At 38.6% G+C, this 25,789-nt stretch overlaps 1 protein-coding gene across 7 annotated transcripts in view; it reads left to right on the top strand.

Moving 5' to 3' along the window:
* ALS2 (alsin Rho guanine nucleotide exchange factor ALS2) overlaps nt 1–19,019 on the top strand; it is an 81,194-nt gene extending 62,175 nt beyond the window's left edge. For 4 of the 7 annotated variants that reach the window (XM_059053357.2, XM_067026573.1, XM_059053356.2 and 1 more), the window contains 12 exons: nt 104–181; nt 3,930–4,063; nt 4,964–5,131; nt 9,149–9,266; nt 10,208–10,365; nt 12,224–12,346; nt 13,231–13,407; nt 14,116–14,161; nt 14,375–14,436; nt 15,017–15,166; nt 15,407–15,503; nt 17,670–19,019. In XM_059053357.2, the coding sequence (XP_058909340.1) occupies nt 104–181; nt 3,930–4,063; nt 4,964–5,131; nt 9,149–9,266; nt 10,208–10,365; nt 12,224–12,346; nt 13,231–13,407; nt 14,116–14,161; nt 14,375–14,436; nt 15,017–15,166; nt 15,407–15,503; nt 17,670–17,708 (1,350 nt within the window). In that variant the 3' untranslated portion in view covers nt 17,709–19,019. The remainder of the gene's footprint in view (nt 1–103; nt 182–3,929; nt 4,064–4,963; nt 5,132–9,148; nt 9,267–10,207; nt 10,366–12,223; nt 12,347–13,230; nt 13,408–14,115; nt 14,162–14,374; nt 14,437–15,016; nt 15,167–15,406; nt 15,504–17,669) is intronic. The other 3 variants (XM_067026570.1, XM_067026571.1, XM_067026574.1) reach the window with 2 other exon arrangements.
* Nucleotides 19,020–25,789: the final 6,770 nt, after the last annotated feature.

Below are 25,789 nucleotides of genomic sequence, written 5' to 3'. Positions count from 1 at the left end.
TCTTGTCTTAAGATTATGTAAGGCTCTGGGGGATGTGACTGTGGGTATCCTAAGTTACTGTGTGTTTTATGTGTTGTGATTTTTGTTTTGTTTCTTCACATAGGGAAATGGAGTTTTACTTTCTGAAGATGATACTATCTATGAGGGAGAATTTTCAGATGATTGGACCCTGAGTGGAAAGGTTGGAAACTTCTTTCTTTCTCTGATAATCTTTTACTAATTTTTTCCTGACCTTTAAAAAAGCTAACCTATAATAAAATTCACCTGTTTTAAGCGTACATTTCAGTGATTTTTAGTATATACGCAGAGTTGTGCAACCATTACCACCATCCAGTTTGAGATCATTTCCATCACCCAAAAAGATTTCCTTCACCATCTCCTGCCCATTTGCAGTCACTCCCTGGTTCCACCTCCAGTCCCAGACAACCTCTGATGGACTTCATAACTATAGATTTGCCCTTTCATGTCCTTTCATATAATTGGAATCATACAACAAGTATTCTCTTCCCTGTGACTTCTCACATTTAGTATGTTTTTGAGGTTTTTCTATATTGTGGCATGTGCAGTACTTTATTCCTTTTTATTACTGAATAAAAACCGCATTTTGTTTATCCCTTCACCAGTTGATGGGCATTGGATTATTTCCAAATTTAGACTGTTTCCAACTTTGGGCTACTGTGTATACTGAAGACTGCAACTTCTTCTTTTCTTCTTTTTTTAGTTAAAATATGGTTGATTTACAATATTGTATTAGTTTCAGGTGTACAGCATAATGACTCAGTATTTTTGCAGATTATACTACATTATAGGTTATTATAACGTAATGGGTATAATTTCTTCTGCTATATATACAGTATATCCTTATTGCTTATCTATTTCATATATAGTTGTTTGTATCTGTTAATCCCATACCCCTAATTTGTTCATATACCATCCACTCCCCTTTGGTAACCACAAGTTTGTTTTCTGTATGTGTGAGTCTGTTTCGTTCCACTTACGTTTAAAACTTCTTGTGTGAATATGTGTTTTCATTTCTCTTGGGTGGATACCTAAGAGTGCAATTGCTGGGTTGTATGGAAAATTGATGTTTAACATATTAAGAAACTGCCAAACTGTTTTCCAAAGTGGCTGCATCATTTTACATTCCCATCGTCAGTGTATGAAGATTCTAATTTATTCACATCTTCGCCAGTATTTTTTATTTTCTTTTTTTCCTCTTTGTCATTCTAGTGGGTGTGAAGTGATGTGGTTTTAATTGACTTTCCCTAAATGACTAATAGACTCATTATAGAGCATATCTTCATGTAATTACTAGCCATTCACCTGTTTTCTTTGATGAAATGTATATTCAGATATTTTGATATTTTAAGAATTTGCTTGTTTATAGTCTTATTGAATTTTAAGGATTTCTTTATATAGTCTGGATACAAGTTCTTTATCAGATACAGGGTTCACAAATATTTTCTTGTAGTCTGTGTCTTGTCTTTTTGTTTTCTTAATAGTGCCTTCTGAAGTACAAAATTTTTTAATTTTAATGAAGTCCAGTTTATCAAAAAAACTTTATGATGAATTATGCTTTTGATTTCATATCTAAGAAATCTTTGCCTAACTCAAGGTTACTAAGATTTTCTTCTGTGTTTTCTTTGAAAAGTTTTATAGTTTTAGCTCTTATGTTTAGGTTTATGATTCATTTTGAGGTAATTTGTGTATGATGTGAATTAAAAGTCTAAATTGATCTTTTTGCATGTGGGTATCCAATTGCTTCAGCAAGTTTTCCCATTGAATTTTCTTGACACCTTTGTTGAAGTTAATTCACTATAAAATGTGTTTATTTTTGTACTCTGAATTATATTCCATTGATCTACATGTCTCTCCTTATGCCAGTACCATGCTGTCTTGACTACTATAGATTTCTAGTAAGTTGTGAAATCAGGAAGTGTAAGTTTTCCAACTTTGTTCTTTTTAATAATTGTGGCTATTCTGGATCCTTTGCTTTTCCATATAAATTTTACAACTGGCTTGTTAAAATGTGCAGTAAAGCCTGCTGAGATTTTTATAGGGATTATTTTTACTCTACAGATCAATTTGGGAAGAATTACCATCTTAATAATATTGAATCTTCCAATCCATGATTGTGGAATATCTCTCCATTTATTTAGATCTTCTTTAATTTCTGTCAGCAATGTTTTGTAGTTTTCAATGTGCATCTCTTGCATATCTTTGGTTAAATTTATTCCTAAGCATTCTTTTTATTGCTATTATAGAGAGAATTGTTTGCTTAATTTTATTTTTGGATTGTTCATTGCTATTATATAAAAATACAATTGATTTTTGTATTTTGTTCTTACATCCTGAAACCTTGCTGAATTTATGTATTAGTTCTAGTAGGATTTTTTTTAATGGATATCTTAGGATTTCTTGCATACAGGATCATGTTGTCTGCAAATAAAGACAGTTTTACTTCTTCTTTTGCCATCTGGAAGGAATTTTTTTTCTTGTCTGACTGCACTGGCTAGACTCTCCAGTAGATGTTGAATAGAAGTGGTAAGAGTGGACATCCTTGCCTTTTTCCCTGTTTTAAGGGAAAAGTATTAAATCTTCCACCATCAAGTATAATGTAGCTAAAGATTTTTCATAGATTCATCAAATTGAGATAGTTCCTTTCTATTCCTAGTTTGTTGAGAGTTTTTATTATGAACAGGTTTTAGATTATGTCAAAGGGCTTTTTCCATGTCTATTGAGATGATTATGTGGTTTTTGTTCTTTATGCTATTAATACAGCATATTATTTTGGCTGCTTTTCTGATGTTAAAGCAACCTTGTTTTCCTGGGATAAATCATACTTAGTCATGGCATATAATCCTTTTTATATGTTGCTAGAATTAATGTTAATATTTTAGTGAAGATTTTTACATTTATATTTATGAGGTATTTATTATATTTATGTTTATAGTTTTCTTTTTTCATGATGTTTGTCTTTGGTACTGAGGTAATACGGGCCTCATAGAATGAGTTGGGTAGGGTTCCCTCCTTCTCCATTTTCGGAAAGAATTTTTAAAGCCTTAGTGTTATTATTGCTTCTTCGAATGTTTTAGAGAATTCACCAGTGAAATCATTTTGGCCTGAGCATTACTTTGTGAGAAGATTTTTAATTTCTAATTTAATTTCCTTACTTCTAATTAGTCTATTCAGACTTTTCATTTCTTCTTGAGGCACTTTTGGTAATTTGTTCCTCTTAAGGAATTTTTCTATTTCATCTAAGTTACCTAATTTATTGGCATAAAGTTGTTCTCTTAGTATTCCCTTCTAACCTTTTAAATTTCTGTAAGGTTGGTGTAATGTCCCATTTCTTGATTTTGTAATTTTATGTCTTCTCTTTTTTTTTTTCTTCATCTAGTTAAGTGTCTTTTTTTCTTGATCAGTCTTATTAAGTGTTTGTCAAATTTGTATATCTTTTCAAAGAAGCAACTTTGGCTTCATTCATTTTTCTCTGTTTTCTATCTCATTGATTTTTGCTCTAATTTTTATTAGCTCCTTCTTGCTTTGGGTTTTAGTTTGCTTTTTCTAACTTTGTGAGGTGGAGTTTTAGATTACTGATTTGAGATCTTCCTTATTTTATAATATAAATGTTTATAGCTTTAAATTTGCCTCTAAGTTCTGCTTTAGTAGTGTTGCATCAATTTAGGTAAGTTGTGTATTCATTTCATTCAGGTAAAAATATTTTACCAATTTTTCCTGTGATTTTTCTTTAATCCATGGATTGTTTTCATACACTCTTTTTGCACATGCATGTACATACACCTTTTTAAAAAAGAATTAGGGACTAGTTAAAAATGAAAATGTTAATCACCATTTAGTGCTTTTTTTTTCTTGATTTTTAAGATTGAAAATATTTCCTCTAATTCCATATTTTTTCTGACTTTACCTAGGGAACATTGACTATGCCAAATGGAGACTATATTGAAGGTTATTTTAGTGGAGAATGGGGATCTGGGATAAAAATCACTGGAACGTACTTTAAGCCTAGCCTGTATGAGAGTGATAAAGACAGACCTAAAGTTTTGTGAGTAACTAGTGTTAATTATGGATTAATTATTTAATGTTTTGAGTTGTCTTGCTTTTATCAAAGCTGGTTAATATTTCAAATGCAGGACAAGTTTTTTAATTGTTTTTGTCTTTAAACAATGTATAACCTTGAATTGTAAACTGAAACTGCTATAGATAGCTAAATCTGTATTCTTGGCTTAGTTTATAGCTGTAGAGCTTAAATGTTTAAAATGATGAAAGTTCTGTGTGTGGGACTAATCTTACTGTTAATGGTGCAGGTATTCAAGTTGCTTGAAAGAGATTTTAAATGGAAGCCCTGCACAACTTGATTTTGAAAAGTAAAGGTCAATCCTATATATACACTAATATGCTGCATATATTGGGAAAAGTCAAAGTCTTTAAGTGTATGATGTTTTTCCTCCAAGTTTTTGGCATATGTTTATTTCCCTTTATTGTTTCTAGCTTTAGCTTTGTTTGTGTATTTTGATAGCATCTCAGATTCTTTGTTTTCATGGGAGCTTGATATACTTTCTGTACCATATTTATTCTTAGTATTTTTAGCACCCAGTATGTAATGCATTTCACAATTCTCAGTATGAGATGTGCAAGGCACAGAAAGTCCTCATTTTAGCAGGGGTCAATTTTGCAACATCAATTCTGTGGAAATGTAGAAAGCAAAGGAGTCAGTTCTGATGGGCTTCCTACTTTTAATTCATATACTTTCGTGTCTAATAAACACTAAGTAGCTAAAAACCATCCATTTAAATTTTTATTCAGTTTTTAAACAATGGAACCACCATCAGTTCAGGCAGTTTTTGTCACAGAAGTATTTGCAGTTGTATATTAGAAAGTTTCTGTTCTTCAGGGTTTTTGCACAAAATAAGTGATTAATGAGAGGCTGACGTGACCTTATCAGCAGGAAGCTTGGAAACCTGGCAGTGCCGGCTGATGAGAAGTGGAAAGCAGTGTTTGATGAATGTTGGCATCAGCTCGGCTGTGAGAACCCAGGCGAAGGGGAAGTTTGGAAAGCGTGGGACAGTATTGCTGTGGCCCTGACTACCAGTCGGCGCCAACACAGAGACAGGTGCGTGAATCTGCCCAGCATAGGACAGAGGCAGGTGCGGGAGTGCCTCTGCCCAGCATAGGACAGAGCCTGGTAGGAAGACGAAACTTAAAACCAGTAAGCTTGGGCTTCCCTGGTGGCGCAGTGGTTGAGAATCCGCCTGCCGATGCGGGAGACACGGGTTCGTGCCCTGGTCCGGGAAGATCCCACATGCCGCGGAGCAGCTGAGCCCGTGAGCCATGGCCGCTAGGCCTGCGCGTCCGGAGCCTGTGCTCCGCAACGGGAGAGGCCACAACAGTGAGAGGCCCGCATACCGCAAAAAAAAAAAAAAAAAAAAAAAAAAAAAAAAAAAAACAGTAAGCTGCCAAGGCTTCCCACATTTAGTTTTTAAATATAACTTAGAAGTCAGTTATGTACTTCTGGGTAAGGATGGATAAAACACACCTCCTTGTATTTGCTACTGAACTCAACCATAAAACCTAGGCAGAATGCATGGACATTTATTTGGAACTCTGAAAAGTAAATATCAGCAGGTGTTTTGGGGAAGAGCAGCTGAATTTAGAGTACCACCCAACCAGTGGTGAGTTTACTGGGTTTCTTAACTTCAGTATTCCTCATCCTAAACCCGGTATAACCTGAAACTAGAAGCAAGCACTGTGGTACAGACAGACAGAGATCCAGAAAAACCCCTCTGTTTCTGGTTCAAGATGCAGAAAAGAGACTTCCTAAGGCTCAGAAAGAGTGGAGGAGGTACACTGGGTTTTCTCTTTCTCCTCTTTCTCCACTTTCTCCTGCCTCAGCCTGCAGTCACTTCTGTGGCAGGGGCAGTGATGGCTGCGGCTGGAGCAGCCATGAAACAGGATGCATGCAGGAGCCAGCACTCTTGCAGGAGTGGACCCTTCTTCTCCCTTGATGAATCATCAGGTCCAAGAGTCCTGGCCAAACCTCATTGCTCTTTGGCCTCTCTCTCTATCCTCCTACCACTTCATGGAAGTGGGCAATTTCTGGCTGGAGGACCTACAACGGGAATCAGAAAATGCTAGGGAGGTCATGGAAAGAGAGGAGCTCTGGAAAGCAACCCTGTGAAGTTGTTTATGAACTCCTGGATTCACCCCAGACCTGCATGTGTGGATTTGATCTGAATCAGCCAAACACTTTGAGAACTCAGCTACTAAGTTGACTTCCACCTAGGTCCCAGACTATCACCTCAGTGGTACTCACAGAACAGACCCAGATAGGACTGCAAAGTCCTTGAGAAGTGAACTAACATTGGAACCCCAGCCCACAGATGGCTGAAACAAAAGTATCAGCTGTTTCAGAGATTCCCAAGATCACCTCCACGTTCAGTGATTCACTAGACAGACTCATAAGACTCAACATATAGTCGTACTCACAGCTAAGAGTTATTACAGCAACACAGTAAGGCTCCACAGACCAATCATAAGGGAAGAAGACACAGGCAGAGTCTGGAGGAACCCATGTGCAGGCTTCCCATGCTCTGTCCTTTCTGTGAGGGGTCACACAGAGCACACTCTCTCCCAGAGCAGTAAAATGCAGCCACACATATACAATGTTTCTGCTCAGCGAAGCCCATCAGAGATGCAGTGCCCCAGATTTTTACTGGGGACTAGTCACATAGGCATCCTGTGCTGAGCAACTACCAAAATTCCATAGTCCCAGAAGGAAGCAGCTGCTCACCACAAATCACTTTGTTAGTACAGTCTATGGACAGCAAAATATCCTTATCAGTTAAGAAATGTTTCATATTAGTATAGGGAACTTTTAGAAAGCTTAGTTCCCAGGTACCAGCTAAGGGCCAACTTTATAAGCAGGTCCTTGTAAAGGTAACAGTTTCAGTTCTACTATGTTTACTATGTTTTGGATGGCAACATTCTCCATTAGGATATAAACAAGACCCAAAATCTTGTAACATAATACTCAAACTGTCCAGGAAATAAACCAAAATTACGTGGCAATCAAAGAACCATGAAAACCTCAAGTCATTTGGGGAAAGAGAATCAATAGACATCAACAACCCCCTACCATAGATTTTGGAATTATCTGACAAGAACTTTAAAGCAGCTATTATAAAAATGCTCAAATGAGCAATTGCAAACATCCTTGAAACAAATATTAAAATTGAAAGTATCAGCAAAGAAATAGAAGATACAAAGATGAACCAAATCAAAATTTTTGAAATGAAAAGTACAGTAACCAGAATTTTAAAAATCACTGGGTGGGGGGTCAGTAGCAGATTAGAGATTACAGCAGAAGAGTCAGTAAATGTGAAAATAGATTGGTAGAAATTATTTAAAATGAACAACAGAACGTGAAAAAAAAGTGAATAGAGCTCTGAGGACCTGAGAATCTAATATTTGTGTCCTTGGAATCCCAGAAGGAAAGGAGAAAAATTGTGGGGCTGAAAAAATATTTCAATAAATAGTGGTTTAAATGTTCCCAAGTTTGGTGAAAGACATAAACGTACACATTCAAGAAGCTGAACAAACTGCATCCTAGAAAAAAATGAATATCCATGTACAGACATGTTGCATTCAAATTGGAAGGAAAATATCTTGAAAGCAGATAGAAAAATTTTGCAGTAAGTATATGAAAACAGCAATTCAAATGGCTGCATATTTGTTGTCAGAAACCTTGGTGGTCAAAAGGAAGTCACCCGGGCTTCCCTGGTGGCACAGTGGTTGAGAGTCCGCCTGCCAATGCAGGGGACACGGGTTCGTAGCCCCGGTCCGGGAAGATGCCACATGCCGCAGAGCAGCTGGGCCCGTGAGCCATGGCTGCTGGGCCTGCTTGTCCGGAGCCTGTGCTCCACAACGGAAGAGGCCACAGCAGTGAGAGGCCCGCGTACCGCAAAAAAAAAAAAAAAAAAAAAAGGAAGTCACCCAACAATTTTGAAGTGCTGAAAGAAAAATTACTGATGTACTTTTCATTTCTCTTTTTCTACTTTTTTCTTATTTTCTTCCCTTTTCTCCTTTTCCTTTTTCCTGCTTTTGTTTTTCTTCATCTGCCATTCTTCATATTTCCTTATTTAACTTGACCAGTCACTTCTGCAGGCATTGACTAGCATTCATATCTAAAGAACTTGCTAATCCCTACAGTATAGGAAGAAGGTTTTGTTTTGTTTTTTCCTGTGTTTGGGATAAATGGGAATTGATTATAGTGTTTCATTCATGAAGTTTATAATTTTTACCTCCTACTCTTTCTATCAGTAGAAAAAATGGAAACTCCCAGGATTAATTAAAGCTGTGGACCTGCCCTTGTGTGGGATGCAGCTGGTCACCCTTCTCTGATAGAGCCCATGTGCATAGACATTGAGACTTGAGCCCTACAGTTAACCTTGGTTAACTCTTGTTGGTTGTTTCCAAGAAGTAAGAATGAAAGAACTTTTGTATAAAACCGCATTGCTGCCACAAAGGTCTTATTTGTTCATCTAAACCAGTATCATAATGATAATTGTGCAGTTTCTAATTTCTCATTGATTGTAATCTAATAGAGTGCCATTACCAAAAATTTCAGTTGATGACTAATATGTGTTTTATCTTAGCCTCTTCATCCGGAGCTTCCCTTTTACCCATTGCGTGCTTACTGCACCACTGTTGTGGCATCCACATTATCTCCTTACTTCTTGAGTTCATTTCCATTTCAGCCTTTGCCATTTGATTTATTTTCCTTAATCCTTAGCTCTCCCTCTCCCCTTTATTCCATTTTCATTATCGCTAACAAGTCTATCACCAGTTTTCTCTTCAAGCTAACGTTACAGTATTTGCCAACACTATGGTTTCTGTTGGTGCAACATCTTCATTAATTTATTGTGGTTGGTGTGGAGTAACATTAAATGCTACTTTGAGTGACTGTTACATAAACCTAACAGCAGGTCAGTTACCAATTATGCACACATTTGGGCTGAACACTGTGCTGGATGCTCCATTTCATCCTTAGTTGGTGACTGTGCTTCATGTGCACTTACAATTATCTTGCTTTCTTGAAATATATGACAGGCTTTCTTTTCTCTTTTTATAGTCCAGAGATATTAAGTCGTTCACAGACTCAGACACTAGAGAGTTTGGAATTCATTCCTCAGCATGTTGGGGCCTTCTCTGTGGAGAAATATGATGACATCAAGAAATATTTAATAAAGGTAAACAAGAGTCAAAACCATACCAGTCTTGTGAATTAATGATACAACTGGCATGATATATCATTCAAATGTACTCACAGCTTATTGTTACTCATATCCTGTTTTTGCTTCCGAGGCATGTCTATTGTTAGTTCTCTGACTACTAAAAGCACATTTCTCCCTAAAGATTGACCTATTATGATAGAACTTTATAAGTTTTGTAAAGTGTTTAAGGGGGTTCTGGACATCTAGGGTCAGAGTTTATAATGGCTTTTTGTTTGTAACGTTAGCAAACTAGAGATTGTATAAATAATGCATGCTGCCCTCACCCCATGGTTATGCTGTCTTTGCTTCCTTCTCAAACCCTGTGAGATCAGCCCACAATTTAAAGAATGACATGTATTGACATGGGGGTGCAGGAAGGAGTTTTAGGAGAAATCAAGGGAACTGAACAGTGATTGTTTCAGAGCATAATCAACTGCATTATTCAGTTTTCTGGAAAGTAACATTTCATATATTTTTTCATGACGTTTAAGGTATGTTAGAACCTTTCTTTTTTTTTTTTTTTTTTCCTTCGGCTGTGCCATGTAGCATTTGGGATCCTAGTTCCCGGACCAGGGATTGAACCCGTGCCCCCTGCAGTGGAAGTGTGGAGTCCTAACCACTGGACCTCCAGGGAATTCCCTTAGAACCTTTCTTTTAATATTTTTTAATCAGTATATCCAAAGCTATCTTCCCAAAATGTTAAAAGGTTTCTTTAAGAATAGGGACTCCTACTCCATATAATTTGGGTAGACTCAACACTTTCAGAAAAGTTGAAGTATTTAAATTTTCCTGGTCCAAAAGTAGAGTCTTGACAGTTTGAAAATTGCTCATCATTTATGAAAGTGTTTCTTTTTGATCGATCAGTTGTTTCTGCTGTTAGTGCACACTGACCCTGCATCGGTTCTCTTGCTGCTCAGGCCTGCGACACTCCTCTGCACCCACTGGGCAGGCTCGTGGAGACACTGGTTGCAGTGTATAGAATGACATATGTGGGTGTGGGAGCCAACCGCCGGCTGCTGCAGGAGGCTGTGAAGGAGATTACGTCCTACCTGAAGCGAATTTTCCAGCTGGTGAGGTGAGAGATCTTTTCACTGAAGTCATCAAGAAAATGGTTTTATGCCACAGATCCTTCAATAGATTAAATAATGAAACCATGTTTTTACTTTGTGTTTATGCTATAACTATAAAAAAGATGGACGTTAGCCATTGTAACGTACTTCCTTTATGTCTTTCTTACTCACTGGGTATAATAGAAGGCTAAAACAAAATTTTCTAATACCAATTTTGGTATGAAATATAGTAGTCTTATTTGGATTTACTCTCTAGGCAAAATCATGTCTCTAAAACCTAACCACAGAGAAGATAAAAGTCTAATATGAAGTTTTAGCCATGAGTATTTATGTCCTATTCCTTGACAACATCCTGTTTGTTCACTTATTCAACAAATGTTTGAGTGCATCTATGTGTTAGCCACCATTCTGGCCCTTGGAGGAATTTATCAGTAAACCAACCCCCCAAAAGAAAGAGAGAGAGAGAAAATCTGTACTCTCATGGGGCTTCCATTCTACTGGGGACAGAGTAAACAGAATATGTAATATGTGAGATGATGATTCATGTGATGGAGGGGAAGAGAATGGAGCTGGAGGTGAGATGCTGCTATTTTAAACGGAAGGTCAAGGAGACATGACGAATAAGGTAATATCTGAGCAGAGACTTTGAAGAAGGTGAGAAAGCAAGCAAGCATCTTTTCGAAGGAGAGTTTCAGGCAGCAAGCAAGTTTGGAACTTATGAAATTCAAGATATTTTACCCGGTTTAAGCCAACAAGTAAATACTGTATTGAGATAGTTATACAAAAGTTTATGAATTTGTCCCAGAAAAACCTCCTTATATTATTTAGCCTCAAAACTGTTAAATGCATTTGGAAATGTTTCAGTTTGGAGGGGGCAGTGTTATCTACTAAAAAGATCGCTGGGCTAGGATTGTTTCAGCTCTGACATTAGCTAGATGGGTGAAATGAAGATAAGTTTCCTGAACTTTCTAGTTTTCTCCACTATAAAATCGGGGCAGGGGCATGGTATAAGTCTACAAAAATACAGAAGATTGGGCTTCCCTGGTGGCGCAGTGGTTGAGAATCCGCCTGCCAATGCAGGGGACATGGGTTCGTGCCCCGGTCCGGGAAGATCCCACATGCCGCGGAGCGGCTGGGCCCGTGAGCCATGGCCGCGGAGCCTGCGCATCCGGAGCCTGTGCTCCGCAACGGGAGAAGCCACAACAGTGAGAGGCCCGCGTACCACAAAAAAAAAAAATACAGAAGATTGCAAACTACCTGTAAAGAGTTAAGGTTTAAGTCTGTAAAGATAAAGAGGACAATAAACTTGTTTATGGTTAGAATCCACCATTTGCATACAAGAGGTGGGAAATAAAATCCAGGGAGAATTCAACACCTAGGGGAAAATCCTCAACAATTTAGCAGCTCAATCATTTGGAAAAGTTTTTCAACAGCTTGGCTTTTTAAAAAAATTTTAAATTTTTGCATGAATTAAGTTTTCATTTTTTCTTAATGTTGGACATTTAATTGTTTATATTCTGAAAACAATGATCTCTGCTTGAAGAGTCAATACATATTGACCTCAGATGAGATTTGCCAGTAAGAAAAACATATATAATATAGATCAGAATTGTTCATTCTTTAGTAACTAGACAGAAAAAAACCCAGAACAAATAGATTTTTTAGTGGTGTTATTCATTAGCTACATTCTTAATTTTATCCTGTAAGAAGCATCAGTTAAGACTCTAAGGAAACTGACTTATTTAGTTGATAGAAAGTTTGGTTTTATTGGTCTTGAAAGATTAAATAATGGAAATGTGTTTTTACTGTTTTTATCCACTCTAGAGGTGTAATTGTGTAATGATATTCTTTATTCTTCCGTAGGTTCTTATTTCCTGAGCTTCCTGAAGAGGGCACCACAATTCCTCTCTCTGCTCCTCTGCCAACTGAAAGAAAATCCTTTTGCACTGGGAAGTCAGATTCCAGATCTGAATCACCAGAGCCAGGGTGAGTGGAGCTGGGTGGAGATGGTGAGCAAGGGGGGGGGGAACCAAGTGATCTTATGCAAAGAATCCCAGGAAAAGTTGTTTTCTCTGAATCTGTTTCCTTCTTTTTAAAATGATACGGTTGGGAGCTTCCCTGGTGGCACAGTGGTTAAGAATACACCTGCCAATCAATGTAGGGGACACAGGTTCGAGCCCTGGTCCGGGAAGATCCCACATGCTGCAAAGCAACCAAGTCCGTGCGCCACAACTACTGAGCCTGCACTCTAGAGCCCGCGAGCCACAGTTACTGAAGCCTGCGCACCTAGAGCCCACTTGGCAACAAGAGAAGCCACTGCAGTGAGAAGCCCGCGCACCGCAACAAAGAGTAGCCCCCACTTGCTGCAACTAGAGAAAGCCTGTGCACAGCAGTGAAGACTCAATGTGACCATAAATAAATAAATTTATTTAAAATATAAAAAATTTTTAAAAAATAAATAAAATGATATGGCTGGACTCTGTGATCTCTGAGGTTCCTTTTAGGTCTCAAGTTCTGTTAGCCAAACCCCATGAAACTGTAACTACAAATGACTGGGCACAAAGGCTGCTGAGCAAAGTAAATCTTTCTGCCCTAGGACAACAGAGAAATCAGCCTTAAAATGGAAACAGAGTGGGCTTTCAATTAGATTTTGAGTTTATGATAAGAATTCACAGTTGGCCCAAGACAAAACTCTGGGGCCATAGGTAGACTTCTCATGTTAACTCCTTACATAAAAGAAGGAATATAACTGCTTCCTTACTCAAAAATTCCCATCTTTACTTTCAAGTTCTAGAAAATAAAGCTCCATGTTTGATTCTGTTTTCAATTTTAAGATTAATGCTCCTCCCTCTCCCTCCAATATTTTGTAGTTACGTGGTAACAGGTTCTGGGTTACTGCTTCCTGTGCTCCTACCTCGGCTCTACCCACCACTGTTCATGCTTTATGCCCTGGATAATGATCGTGAGGAGGATGTTTACTGGGAATGTGTTCTCCGACTAAATAAGCAGCCAGACATTGCTCTTTTGGGCTTCCTCGGGGTGCAGAGGTCAGTACAGTAATTATGAATGGAACCTAATTGCTTTAACTCAACATGCAAACAGCATTATTGGGAATTTGGTACTTTGATATCTAATTGTATATATGATTTGCAGTTTATTTACCTATCGCATATCTGTCTTCAGCAAAATAGTGATGTTTTAAAATCTTTATTTCTGAGAGTTTGTAGACATGAATTTGAAATATGATTATTCTTCTGAATATAAGTAAATAATTTGAGTTATCCTGCCTGATATTTTGCAGTTCTTCAAAGCAAAATACATAGATTCACATTTTCAGAAAGTTAATTGTATTCAGTCTTTGGCGGTCTTCTTTCCCTTCTTTTCTCTTCTCTTCCCTCCCTCCCCATCTACAATTTCTCATTTAAAAGTTTAGAAGTGCCCTTTTTTGTTGTAGGGCATAGTTTCTTGTTAGTCCAAGGAAATACTAAGTGATTGTACTTTCTAGAAGTGTTAGGATAAAACTGATCACCCCAACACCCAATAATAATGTATTTGTGCTATCAGAAAAAAATGAATGAGCCTTAGTTGGAAAGTAAATTTTTTCAGTGGAATGGTTTAATAGTAAAAATGAAGGAACTGTGGAATAGTTACTTTAAATGGGAACAGGGAAGTCAATCTGCTCATTAACTGTTTTTATGGGGACTAATTTACCATAAGGAGCAACTTGTATTAACAATGTATGGATTTCTTTTTAGGAAATTTTGGCCAGTGACCTTGTCAATCCTTGGAGAGAGTAAAAAGGTATAGTGGATTTTAGTTTTCTCAGCAAATATGCTTTTATTTGGTGTGGGGGGATTCGAGATAGCAAAACAGTTCTATTTTACTTCAGTAACGTAATACCTAAGCATGAGTTATTCACTGAAGACCTGCATTCTGCCATTGGTATCATTTATGTTTCTTGTTGCTGCATAAGACAGCTTTCCTCTTTGACCTTTATAAATTCATTTTTTGCAGGTTTTGCCAACCACAAAAGATGCTTGTTTTGCCTCAGCTGTAGAATGTCTACAGCAGATCAGGTAATCTCTAATTTGTTGAAAATTAGATAAATCAAAGGAGCGTTTAGTCTGTTAAGATACTGATGAGATCTTATCTTTACCTAAGCTCTAACCCCACCCCCCAACCCCCCAAGATGGTGTCAAACTCAGCCTGAAGATCAGAAAGACTCTGAGACATTTGGGTTACCTTTTGCTCTACAAGGGCCTTGCATTTTCAAAAGTGGTGGAGAACCTACCCAGCAATTTATCTACATAATCATATCTTTAGCCAAATGGAAATTAACCAAACTTCTTACTCAGAGAAGAGCATGTATTAGGAAAATAAGATTCCACGTGGGTAAAAGGAGATGACCTATGACTTAGTGAATTCTTTCATGTGAACCATTGATAGTTGGAGGCTTCTTTCCTCAAAGGACCATAGGATTACCGAGATCTTCCCTTCCAGTGACTCCTTTTGCCTGATGTATCCAACTTAAGGCACGTGAGCCCTAAGAGGGTATATTTGTATCAAACAATTAGTATCAAATGGCTCTATTAAGAAAACCGTAGGATATCTTTTTGTCGTTTATTTTTATTTTTTAATTTTTTTTTTTAACAACAGCACAACATTTACCCCATCAGACAAACTTAAAGTCATCCAGCAGACTTTTGAAGAGATCTCTCAGAGTGTCCTGGCATCACTTCAGGAAGACTTCTTGTGGTCCATGGATGATTTGTTTCCTGTTTTCTTATATGTGGTGCTACGGGCCAGGTGACCAATCTCTTCTGACTTTAATATCAGTGACATTATTTTAACAAGTCTGCCCCTTGCTTTTCTGAGCTGATGACAGGAACATGCTCCCCCACTGGAAGAGCAATCCATTTCTGTTAACCCTTTTCACGACGGTGTTACCTTTTTGTTGAGCTGTTCTTTCTTTTCCTTTCAAATAGATTCAGAAGTAGGATGTACATATAAATGGAAATAACTCAATATCTTTTTCTTGTTGGGCAGGATTAGGAATTTAGGCTCTGAAGTACACCTCATCGAGGATCTGATGGACCCATATCTTCAGCATGGGGAACAGGGTATAATGTTCACCACTTTGAAGGTAAACTATAGATATTATTTAATATTTTTTAATGTCAAAATCTCTCCTTCATTTACCATATTATGAATCTGTCATTAGCCTTTCTTTTATATGGAACCTTAATGCAAACATTAAGTGCCTTTAGAGTACATACTGTTAATATTTTAAAATATGATAACATATTAAAGTAGAATCATTCTCAAAATACTAAAGCAAATTATTCATTACCCAATCTTCCCTGTAAATTGATCATTCAAATCGTTACATATCCTTATAAATGTAGATCATCTATATAAATGTAACTTTAAAAAGGAAACAGAAAGAACTCTTAGTGTCCAAAAAAACATTCAACCTTAGAGCTATTTAATGAAATTAAGGTAAAATACAGAAGGCAGTAGGTATGTAATGAATATGAATCCCATCTTCTTTCTTTCCCATTTATTGTAACTAGTAGGTTACAAATGAGATTCTTTGATCTGGGTGCTCTGTAGGGATTGTTGGAAGTCATTTCAGTTCCCCTGCCTTGATTTTTCTTGGAATTTGATACGATCATTGTGAAGTTTGTTGAAAGAATAACAAATAGAAAGTGGCAAAAACACTTCTGAAAAGAAGAGAGGCAGAACAGACCCACTGTGTCAGCTAATGAAGTGTTACAAAATTACAATAATTAAGATAGTATGTTACTGTCATAGGAATAGACAAATACCTTAGTGGAAGGGATAGCTCCCATATAGGCAGTGTTATAATAAAAATTTCACATATGAAAATGGAAACATCAGACAAAAACGGAAAAGAGAATTATATAATAAACGGTCAAAGTATTGGAAGAGCTTATTAGCAGTTTTGGAGGGAGGGTGGAATCACTCACGTAGCGAATTACAGATGCCTTAAGTAAGGTTTAAATATACAAAAAGGGAGACAGAAGAAAAGACAGGCAAATTAAAATGAGAAAAAAAACTAGAATTTAATGTCAGGTTTCTGGCTTGGGCTAATTGTTTAAACTTTTCAACTTAAATATCATTAACATTTATAGTAAATAAACTGAAAAGGGAGGGGACAACTGGGGAAAATATTGGCTACCAATGACTTACATTATTAGTATTGATGTTATATGAAGATCATCTCTAAACATATCACCAAGGAAGAAATGAATTAATATATTTCTATAAAAGAAAACACTCAACCTCACTGCAGATTTAAAGTAAGTGCCATTTTGTCCCTGCTAAATTAGCAAAAATGTTATAAACTTATACCCAGGGCTGGTGGGGTTATAGTGAAATCAGAATTAGTCCCACATTGCTGATAAAGAATAAATCACCCTTTTGGAAAATGATTGTTACTAACATTTATATCAACAACATCAAAAATGTTTCTAGAGTTTGAGTAGTCCTACTCCTAGTGATTTATCCCAAGAAATTAAAGAATGGAATACACTGTATATTATTTGGATGAGGTGTTCTTTGCAGTGGAACTCTCAAACCTGGATACTTTCAGAATCACTTGGAGATGCTTCTTAAAAATGCATTCCAGGGCTTCCCTGGTGGCGCAGTGGTTGAGAATCCGCCTGCCGATGCAGGGGACACGGGTTCGTGCCCCGGTCCGGGAAGATCCCACATGTCGCAGAGTGGCTGGGCCCGTGAGCCATGGCCGCTGAGCCTGCGCGTCCGGAGCCTGTGCTCTGCAATGGGAGAGTCCACAGCAGTGAGAGGCCCGTGTAACGCAAAAAAAAAAAAAAAATGCATTCCAGGAAATTCTGACTCACTAGGTCGGCAGTGATGCTTAATCTTAACCTGTATGTTTATCAAACATGCTAGATGATTCTGATTATAGTTGTTTGTGTACCTTATACTGATCATCAGCATATTCTACATGTCCAGTCAATAGTAGTTTAACAAATTAAGGTATTTCTGCTTAATGAAGAATATTATACAGCTTGTTAAAATTTTTTTGTCTGTTTTAGAATCAGAGGGAATTTTACAACATTTTATTTCTACTAATTATAACTTGGCAAAAGAGACATGGGATAGGGTAGGGGGACTGGAAGAAAACAGGGAAAAATGGAAGCAACTGATTTTGTTGAGCTATCAGCATTAATAAAGGATTTTCTTTCTTAGTCCCATGTGCATTGTTATATTTATGTAATTTCTTTTAAAGTAAATTTTAAATGGTTTTGAACTTTTTTTTCAGGCATGTTACTACCAGATCCAGCGTGAGAAGCTTAACTAGGCTGCATAACAGCTTGACAACTGGATTATCTATTCAAAGTGTTTTAGCACCATCTGGCGTCTCCCTGTAGTGGCGAAAAAGAACAGTGTTGAAATTAGGACGTTGTATTATTTTGGTTGTTATTTCTGAGCCTTGCTAATGATCAGAGCTCTGAGCCCAGAGTAAAAGACTGTATAGTTTAAAGGGAGGATTGAAAAGGAGGTGGAAATCAGATTAGACCAGTCCCTGGCCTGTGTTAAGTTCCCCAAATGTCATACATCTGCTGTTGGAAAAAAGAGGGTATCCCTTCCTACAGTAAAGAGTATGCCAGCTCATGAAGTTGTAAGAAAAAATTCTCAGTGTAGCTTCTTACATTAAAGAGGTTGATGAATATTTTTGAGTTTCTGGTTTGCCTGCAGTTACCCCCAGACCCCTTTGCAAGGAGCAGATTGTACTTGAAACGATAGTAGCCACACTATGCCTTTCAAAATTCCTCGCAGACATGTGTGCACCATGCTACTTTGCTGAGGGAGGGGAAAGAGGAACTTTTAAACTGAAATTTTAACTTTTTCTAAGCTTTCCCACCAGGGTATTCATGATGGGAGAGGTTCTGTGCAGTTACTTCTACCATACCCTGACCCCAGACCTGGAGCACATCCAAATAGGAGTCTTCTGCCTCCCGACTAGAAAGAACATGGGAATTTTGTTCTTAGAGTCCTTACAGTGCTACAGAGTGAATACACTGGAATTCAGACACTGACTCTGAGCTGCTGCAGAACCTCATTCATCCGTGTGCAAACGCTGTATTCCGGGGCCTGTGAATGAGAGCCTGAAGAGCTTTTGCATGCAGGCTGTATTTTGGAGCAGAACTAGAGACTGGAAAATACAGAAGCAAAGGACGGCATCCATCCTTGACCTCGTGTTGTGGTTCTTCCCTGTACCTTGCACTGAACTCACAGAGGGGAAGGAAAAGGAAACTCGGTTTGGCTTCTCCCATCTCAAAAGTGTTGTGACACCTCAACTTTTTAGCGTTTTGCTTTTTTTTTTTTTTTTAATGTCGTATTTGTTTGGTTAACACTATACAGGTAACACTAGTAGCTGTTTTGGATTACATAGGTGCTCTTCCCCATCTCATCTCCTACACACCAGGGTGAGCATATGGAGTGTCCTCCTCCTCCTTTGTGTTAACATCTACAGATGTTAATCGATTTTGGAAAAGGATCATGGTTTCTGCTCTACTTTATAATCAAGACAAGTGTTTATTAAAATACTGTTTTGGAATGTTGGCTGTAATGTAACAGCAGTTTTCATAATAAAAGACATTCATGTTTATGAGGTTGTTTATGATTGCAAAAGAAATGACACAGGGCAAACTAAAAATTTAAAAGACATCCAAGTTTAGTTTTTTGGGGGAGGGGAGTTGCCTGCATTGTAATCTGTACCTCTTTGTATGGCCTCAGAGATCCCACTGGGGTTTTAGAGATCTCTCTCTTTAAAATAAACATATCACCTTTGCTGACAAAGAACAAATTAACTTTCTGACCCTGATAAACTGAGGTCAAGGGTCTTAAAAGAAATGATACTATTATTTCTTTGAATAAAAGACATATTTTGATAGTTACAGGTTAAATTTTTTTTCCTCCTAAACAGATTCAAGGAAGAGAAAATGGAGGATTTAAAATTTTGACTAGAAATGGTAGGCATTAGTTAATTATATACCAGTTGTAATGTCTTCTCAAGGAGCGTTTACCAGAATGTGCCTGCCCATTATTGGAAAGGGACCGACTCTTTTTTTTTTTTTTTTTTGCTGTACATGGGCCTCTCACTGCTGTGGCCTCTCCCGTTGCGGGGCACAGGCTCCGGACGCGCAGGCTCAGCGGCCATGGCTCACGGGCCTAGCTGCTCCGCGGCATGTGGGATCCTCCCCGAACGGGTCACGAACCTGTGTCCCCTGCATCAGCAGGCGGACTCTCAACCACTGCGCCACCAGGGAAGCCCGGGACCGGCTCTTAAAGATTAGTTTATGTTAAACACTTTACGTTTCCATTAGGAATTGTTTTGATTTTGGAATAAACACACAAGTTCCACATTTGGCTTCTAAAGGCAAATTTACTGAATGTCTTTGATCCCTTTACAGGGAGAGACGGGTAATTGTGGAAACTGACAGAGAAAAACATGAAACCCACTGAAAAGTTCTCAGATGATAGTAAGCCATCTCAGTTCTAAGAGAAACATGTTATATAATTCATCCTTTTATTGGAGTCTTGAAGCAGCTGTCCCAATACTTGATTCTTCATACTGTATTTATACTTTTCAGAAAGCATATTAACACTATAAAATTTAAATTCCCTTGGGGGAAAAACCTGTAAGTCACCAGTCACCAATGCCTGCAAATAAAAATACCTAGCACTCATGCCAGCAGCTTACTAGGTCTTACACATTCATGGTGAATGCCCACAGTCCTGTGGGGGAAGGTATTAACTCCACTGATTTTGCAGACAAGGAGAGGCTGTGATTGGCTCGCTGTCAGAGTTGGGACTCCAGAACTTCCTACTCTTAATTGCAGTGCTCTTTCCTACTACAGCTGCCAGAGATGTCATTTCATAGCTAGGTTATGCATTAGAAGTTCATAAAGTAAAAAAGCGAGTTGAAAATGAAAATTTTTAATAAAATTAAGTGCTTTTGATAAAATACACTGTGCTCAAAACAGTCACAAATGTATCACATTCCCAGCTTGTGTTTTCATCTACAACAGAGAACAAAGGAATGCCATATGTCTAATTTAGGATAAAAGGGCTGATAAACCTTTAACAGTTGCCATTTGGTCTTTACCCTTTGCCTTGCTGTCAGCTGTACACTTTCTCTCGTTCTGCTTCCAAATGTTCTTCCCACTGACCTCCCTGCAATATAAAATTTTCAAAAAGGAAGTGGCTCCCATCTGAGATAGAGAATGGGCTATTAGGTTCATAATAGTAACTTGGTAGGGGACCTTCCAGAAGGAGATCTTTCATAAGTCTCATTATTATTGGCTGAAGAGTCTTCCCTTGTTTCCTCATCATAATGTGAGAAAATAAGGTTAATAGATCGGCTTGCTCTCAGGAATCAGTTTTTCATTAGATTAAAATAAACCCTGGTGGCGCAGTGGTTGAGAGTCTGCCTGCCAATGCAGGGGACACGTGTTCGAGCCCTGGTCTGGGAAGATCCCACATGCCGCGGAGCGGCCGGGCCCATGAGCCGTGGCCGCTGAGCCTGCGCATCCGGAGCCTGTGCTCCACAACCGGAGAGGCCGCGACAGTGAGAGGCCCACGCACCGCGATGAAGAGTGGCCCCCGGTCGGCTCAGCTAGAGAAAGCCCACGCACAGAAAAGAAGACCCAGCACAGCCAAAAATAAATAAATAAAAATAAAATAAAATTTATTGTGGGGTGTCTTATCCTGAAATAGTCAACAAAAATATTCATCTTTTTTGGTGTTAACTATGTGCTGGCAGTCAGAAAATACTGAAGTGAAGGTTTGAAATGATATAAATTAGACTTTTCAGTGCAAGGAATTCTTAGGAAGATTTGTGACAGGGGAGGTTTAAGAGTAATTTAGTGGTTAGGCTGGATTAGGCTTCTGTGGATTAAATCAAAGAGGATGTGCAGAGATTTTATCTAGAACAGTGAGGTGACTTTGGCACCAAATAGCCCACTGGTATTTTCTGCTAAAGCTTTTCTCTGGATAGGAGCAGCATTGCACATTTGCAGTCTTGCAGGTAAGAGACCCTGCCAAATGATCCCGAGTTACCAGAAAGATCTAGAAATGTCTGCCCTTTTGTCAATTTTTAACAGCTAAAAATAAAATTATGGGTAATATTTGAATGCATTACTTTCATTGTATCTCAAATTATATGGAGAATTCTGTGATTTCGAAAGCAGGTTTTGCTGTGAGAAACCATTTCTTAAGTATGGAATAATAAGTTGTCATGGAGACTGAGTAAAACTGAGCATTTGTCTTAGTCCTGATCCATAGCATTTTGACCCAGAGGAAGCTATAGCCATTTTTGTACAGGCCATTTCTCATCAAGTTTGCAAGTGCTTTTTCAGGCTTTGTGTAGTAGAAAGCATTGTTTTGAAAAATGAGCATAATACGGGTAAGGAGTGTGGCATTTAATAGTAATCACTATATTTTTAAGTTTATAGAAATATTGATTTTTTTTGGAAACCAGAGATTATTGACCATTTTGTCATACCACTGTCACCTTTTAAGTATAATATTATATCATAAACATAAAAAATGCTTACAAATTGGAAACACTGTGCATATATACTGCTTTTTAGCAGTCTTCTAGAAATATTGATTTTTAAAGTAACGCTTAGGAGAAATTCCTTAGGTATCAGTAACACTAATGCAGCTACTAAGTTAATGATAAGAACTGGCCATACTTCCTGTGTTACTTAATCAGTTCGGAATTGCATATGGTTGACTATTATTTACAGTCTCGATCAAGAACTCTCTCTCAAGACAGCAGAAAAAGCTAAGTCTCAACTGACAGTCATGAAAAGGCAGGCAAGGAAGGGACACCACAGACTTTTGCCAGGGACTAGCATGTTTCAGGACTAAATATGGAAACAAAAGAGGAAAACTTTTGATTTTACTACTTGTGAAAGCTACTGCCTACCCCACTGAGTGTCAAATTCCTTATCTGTAAAATGAAGGTTGCATTTGATTGCCTCCAAGATCTGTCAGCCCCGATTTCCAAGTTTGACGGGGAAGGGGGTTGAAGTCGATATAACCAGGCTGAGGAGGAGAGGAAGGCACAGGCCTCCCGAGTCCAGCTGCTCCTGTCTCAGGACTGATGTCCCAGCCGTCCTTGGACTCCCTGGGCAGGTGTCAGTCTTTTACTTCTGAGGATTCAGCAATGAACAGACAAGCAAAGTGTCCGCTCTCCAGACCTGACCCACACGGGAGCCGGACACTGAACAGGTTAATGCATAAGGGAATCGTGAAGGATAAGCGTAAATACTATGAGGACGATAAATTGCAACAGTTTTCTTCGCCACCCGGAAGGAGGGAAAAACCATTTTCTGAGGTTTCCTTCTATGAAATTTTGGCTTAGCTTGGGCCAGTACCAGGGACTGGGCAGCTTAAGAACAACAGAAATTTATTTCTCACAGTTCTGGAGGCTGGAAGTCTGAGATCACAGTACCAGCCTGGTTGGGTTCTGGTGAGGTCCCTCTTCCTGGCTTGAAGATAGCCTCTTTCTGGCTGTGTCCTCATGTGGCAGAGAGATTAAGAGAAGAAGCTCTATGGTGTCTCTTCTTACAAGGGCACGAATGCCATCATGAGGGCCCCTCCATCATGACCTCATCTAAACCTAATTACCTCCCGAAGGTCCCATCTCCAAATATCATCACATTGAGGGGTTAGGGCTTCAACACCTGCATTTGGGGGGAACACAAGTCAGCTCATAGCAAATTTGTCACAGGAAGCTGAGGATGACTGTTTTCAGAATTCAGCTAAGTGGTGGAGAAGAACAGTACTGTTTATGCTTCAGTGGCGGAGAAACTTTTAGCCAAAATGAGCCTTTTAGAGTATATGAATGAGTTATCTGTGTAGCTCTGGGTTGGTAGATTGATTAGAAGTTACTTTAATAATTAGACTTCGTTATAGAAGCCACAGTCTATCTGTAAATTTCTCTCACAATCTCATCTCAGGAACGTACAGTCTCTAGTGCCCCCACCTGCTGCATGGATAGGCCTGGTTGGGCACACTGTCATCTGGGCATTAAATATGGAAGAATTGTGGTCCACCTACCATGCACACATAGCATCATTGTTTAATTCGTACTGCCTCACCAAGAACATGGTTTGTGAGAAGCATTTTAAGAAGTTGCCTGAATATGATGGTTTGGTGTCAGACTCACCTGTTTGCTCTGGCTTTTGTCTGGCAGACACTCCATCTCCCTTTTCAAACCCTACCTTGGAAGTGCTTCCCTCCAGGGAGGAAGATGAGTCATACATGCAACTGCTGTGCAAAATGATTCAATAGAGTCTCAGAAACTGGAATGCAGGAAAATGGCAGGGTGTAAACTGACTCGGTTGGGGCTGGGTGGGGTGGGTGGTGGTGGGCAAGGCAGAAGCTTATGATGTCAAGTTTAAGCACAATCTGGCAAACTAGAATACTTCAGTGAGACTGGAAAATAATGTGTATGGGAAGGTTGTTTAAGATTTCATAACAGCTTTCTGTGTTGCTCTTCTCACTGCCATAGAATTTAGAGACAACATGAGAATCTGTCTTTTTCTAGACAGCCTCCCTGACTCAACCCCACAATCTGTCTAGATTCTAGACATTGGTTCTCAACCATATCAGATTCAAGAAACCATACCCGTCTTTAACAACTAATATGAAATGCTCCTTTCAAAAAAATCCTGATTTATCCTTTATTATTCTCCTGTGACAAATGCTGTCGGTGCCCTACCCATATCCCATTTGGTGCATTCTATACCTACACTCTCTATCTGAAAGTACACATGTAGCAGGCTGGAAGGACCAGAAGAAATGCTCTCTGGGGAAAGCCCTCAACCCATGTCTGGCAGTGTTGCTGTATAAATATCCCCACTCCCTTGTCCCTTGTTCCTCCATGGGATGAAGCTCCATAGGGCCCAGAGCAGTTACTTGCTTGATGTACTTTTTACTGGCTTTTTTCCCTTGCCCTGCCTTAATATCTCACTCCACTACTAGTGTTCTAGATCACTTTACAAGCAAACCACCTCACTAGAATGCTTGCTCTGTGTCTGATTCTGGAGGAACCCAGACTAAGACACAGAAAACTTAAAAAAAAAAAATCCAAATGTATAATGCCCTAGTAATAATAAAAAAGAGAAATTAAACAAATGTAGTTGATAAGATGTCTAAATTTCGATTTGTAAATATGGGATATCAAAAGATATACGAAAAGATATAATGAAGTAACACATGTTTGCACCTATAAGAAACTCCACCAGGGACGCAGCAGCTTCGAATGCAGACAGAGATACAGCCACGGCTTGATGGTGGTGTGTTGCAGTGACATGTTATACTTTGAGCAGCTTAACCATTAATGACCTGATTTTCTGAAATGGTGAACTTGATAAAGTCCAAGCAAAATGAAGTAAATTCATTCCTCAATTAAGGTAGCAGCATTCCAGAAAATTCAGTGTATGTTAAAACTGTGCAAAAATACTTTGTGTTCATATGTAAAGAGAAGTTGAGTTCTGGGGTCAGATAATTATAAGGTGTTTTTTTGTTGTTGTTGTTGTTTTTCCAGCAACATGAAAGTTCAGTGGGACATTTGAAAACTTGCAGGGCCTGAGGTGGTTTCTCATTGTGTAGGGCAACTTCTGTCAAACTTTCTCAAAGAGCAGTGAGCATGTCCCCTTTGCCCTCATTTTCTTAATCCCCATCCTGCTGGCTGAAATGTAGAGGTGATGGCTGGAGCTCCAGCCACCATCTTGGAACAGGAAGATAAGAACACCACCACACCCCAAGGGGGCAAAGCAGTGAGCTGGAAGGAGCCTATTCTCTGAGAATTTCATGGAGCAGGGCTCCTCTGCCTCTGGACTTTTACATAAGCAAGATATAAACTTCTACTCTGTTAAGCCACTATTATTTGGGGTTTCTGTTTCTTGAAACTAAACCTACTTAAAGCAATATATAAAGTAAACCCTAAGAGTATCCTCAGCAGTAACGCATAACTTTTGCAACTGTGATCAGTGCCATGAAGAACTATATAGGCAATGAGAGGGAAGAGGGCATCTGAATGCAGTCAGGCCCGGGAAGTCTCTTCTGATCTCTGAATGATGGTGAAATCAACTAGGCAAAGAGGTGGAAAATAAACAAACATGACATTATTTGTCACTTGTTTTAAGAAAGGGGAGTAGAAGGAGCGTTTCATGAAATAGTAGTTTTCTCTCGTTCACACCGCTGGTGATGGATAATTTAGAGAGGAAGCGCCACAGGGAAAGACTTTTATTCGATGTGGATCCTGGTGTGTATGTAGCACAGTGCCTGACTTGCTCAATAAATGCTGTTGAAAATATGGGCCTATATATGTACTGTGGGGCCAGTGTGATTGAGTGAGCT

The sequence above is a fragment of the Kogia breviceps genome, chromosome 2 (assembly GCF_026419965.1).
Source record: "Kogia breviceps isolate mKogBre1 chromosome 2, mKogBre1 haplotype 1, whole genome shotgun sequence".
NCBI lineage: Eukaryota > Metazoa > Chordata > Mammalia > Artiodactyla > Physeteridae > Kogia > Kogia breviceps.
This window is presented reverse-complemented; position numbering and strand designations above follow the sequence as displayed.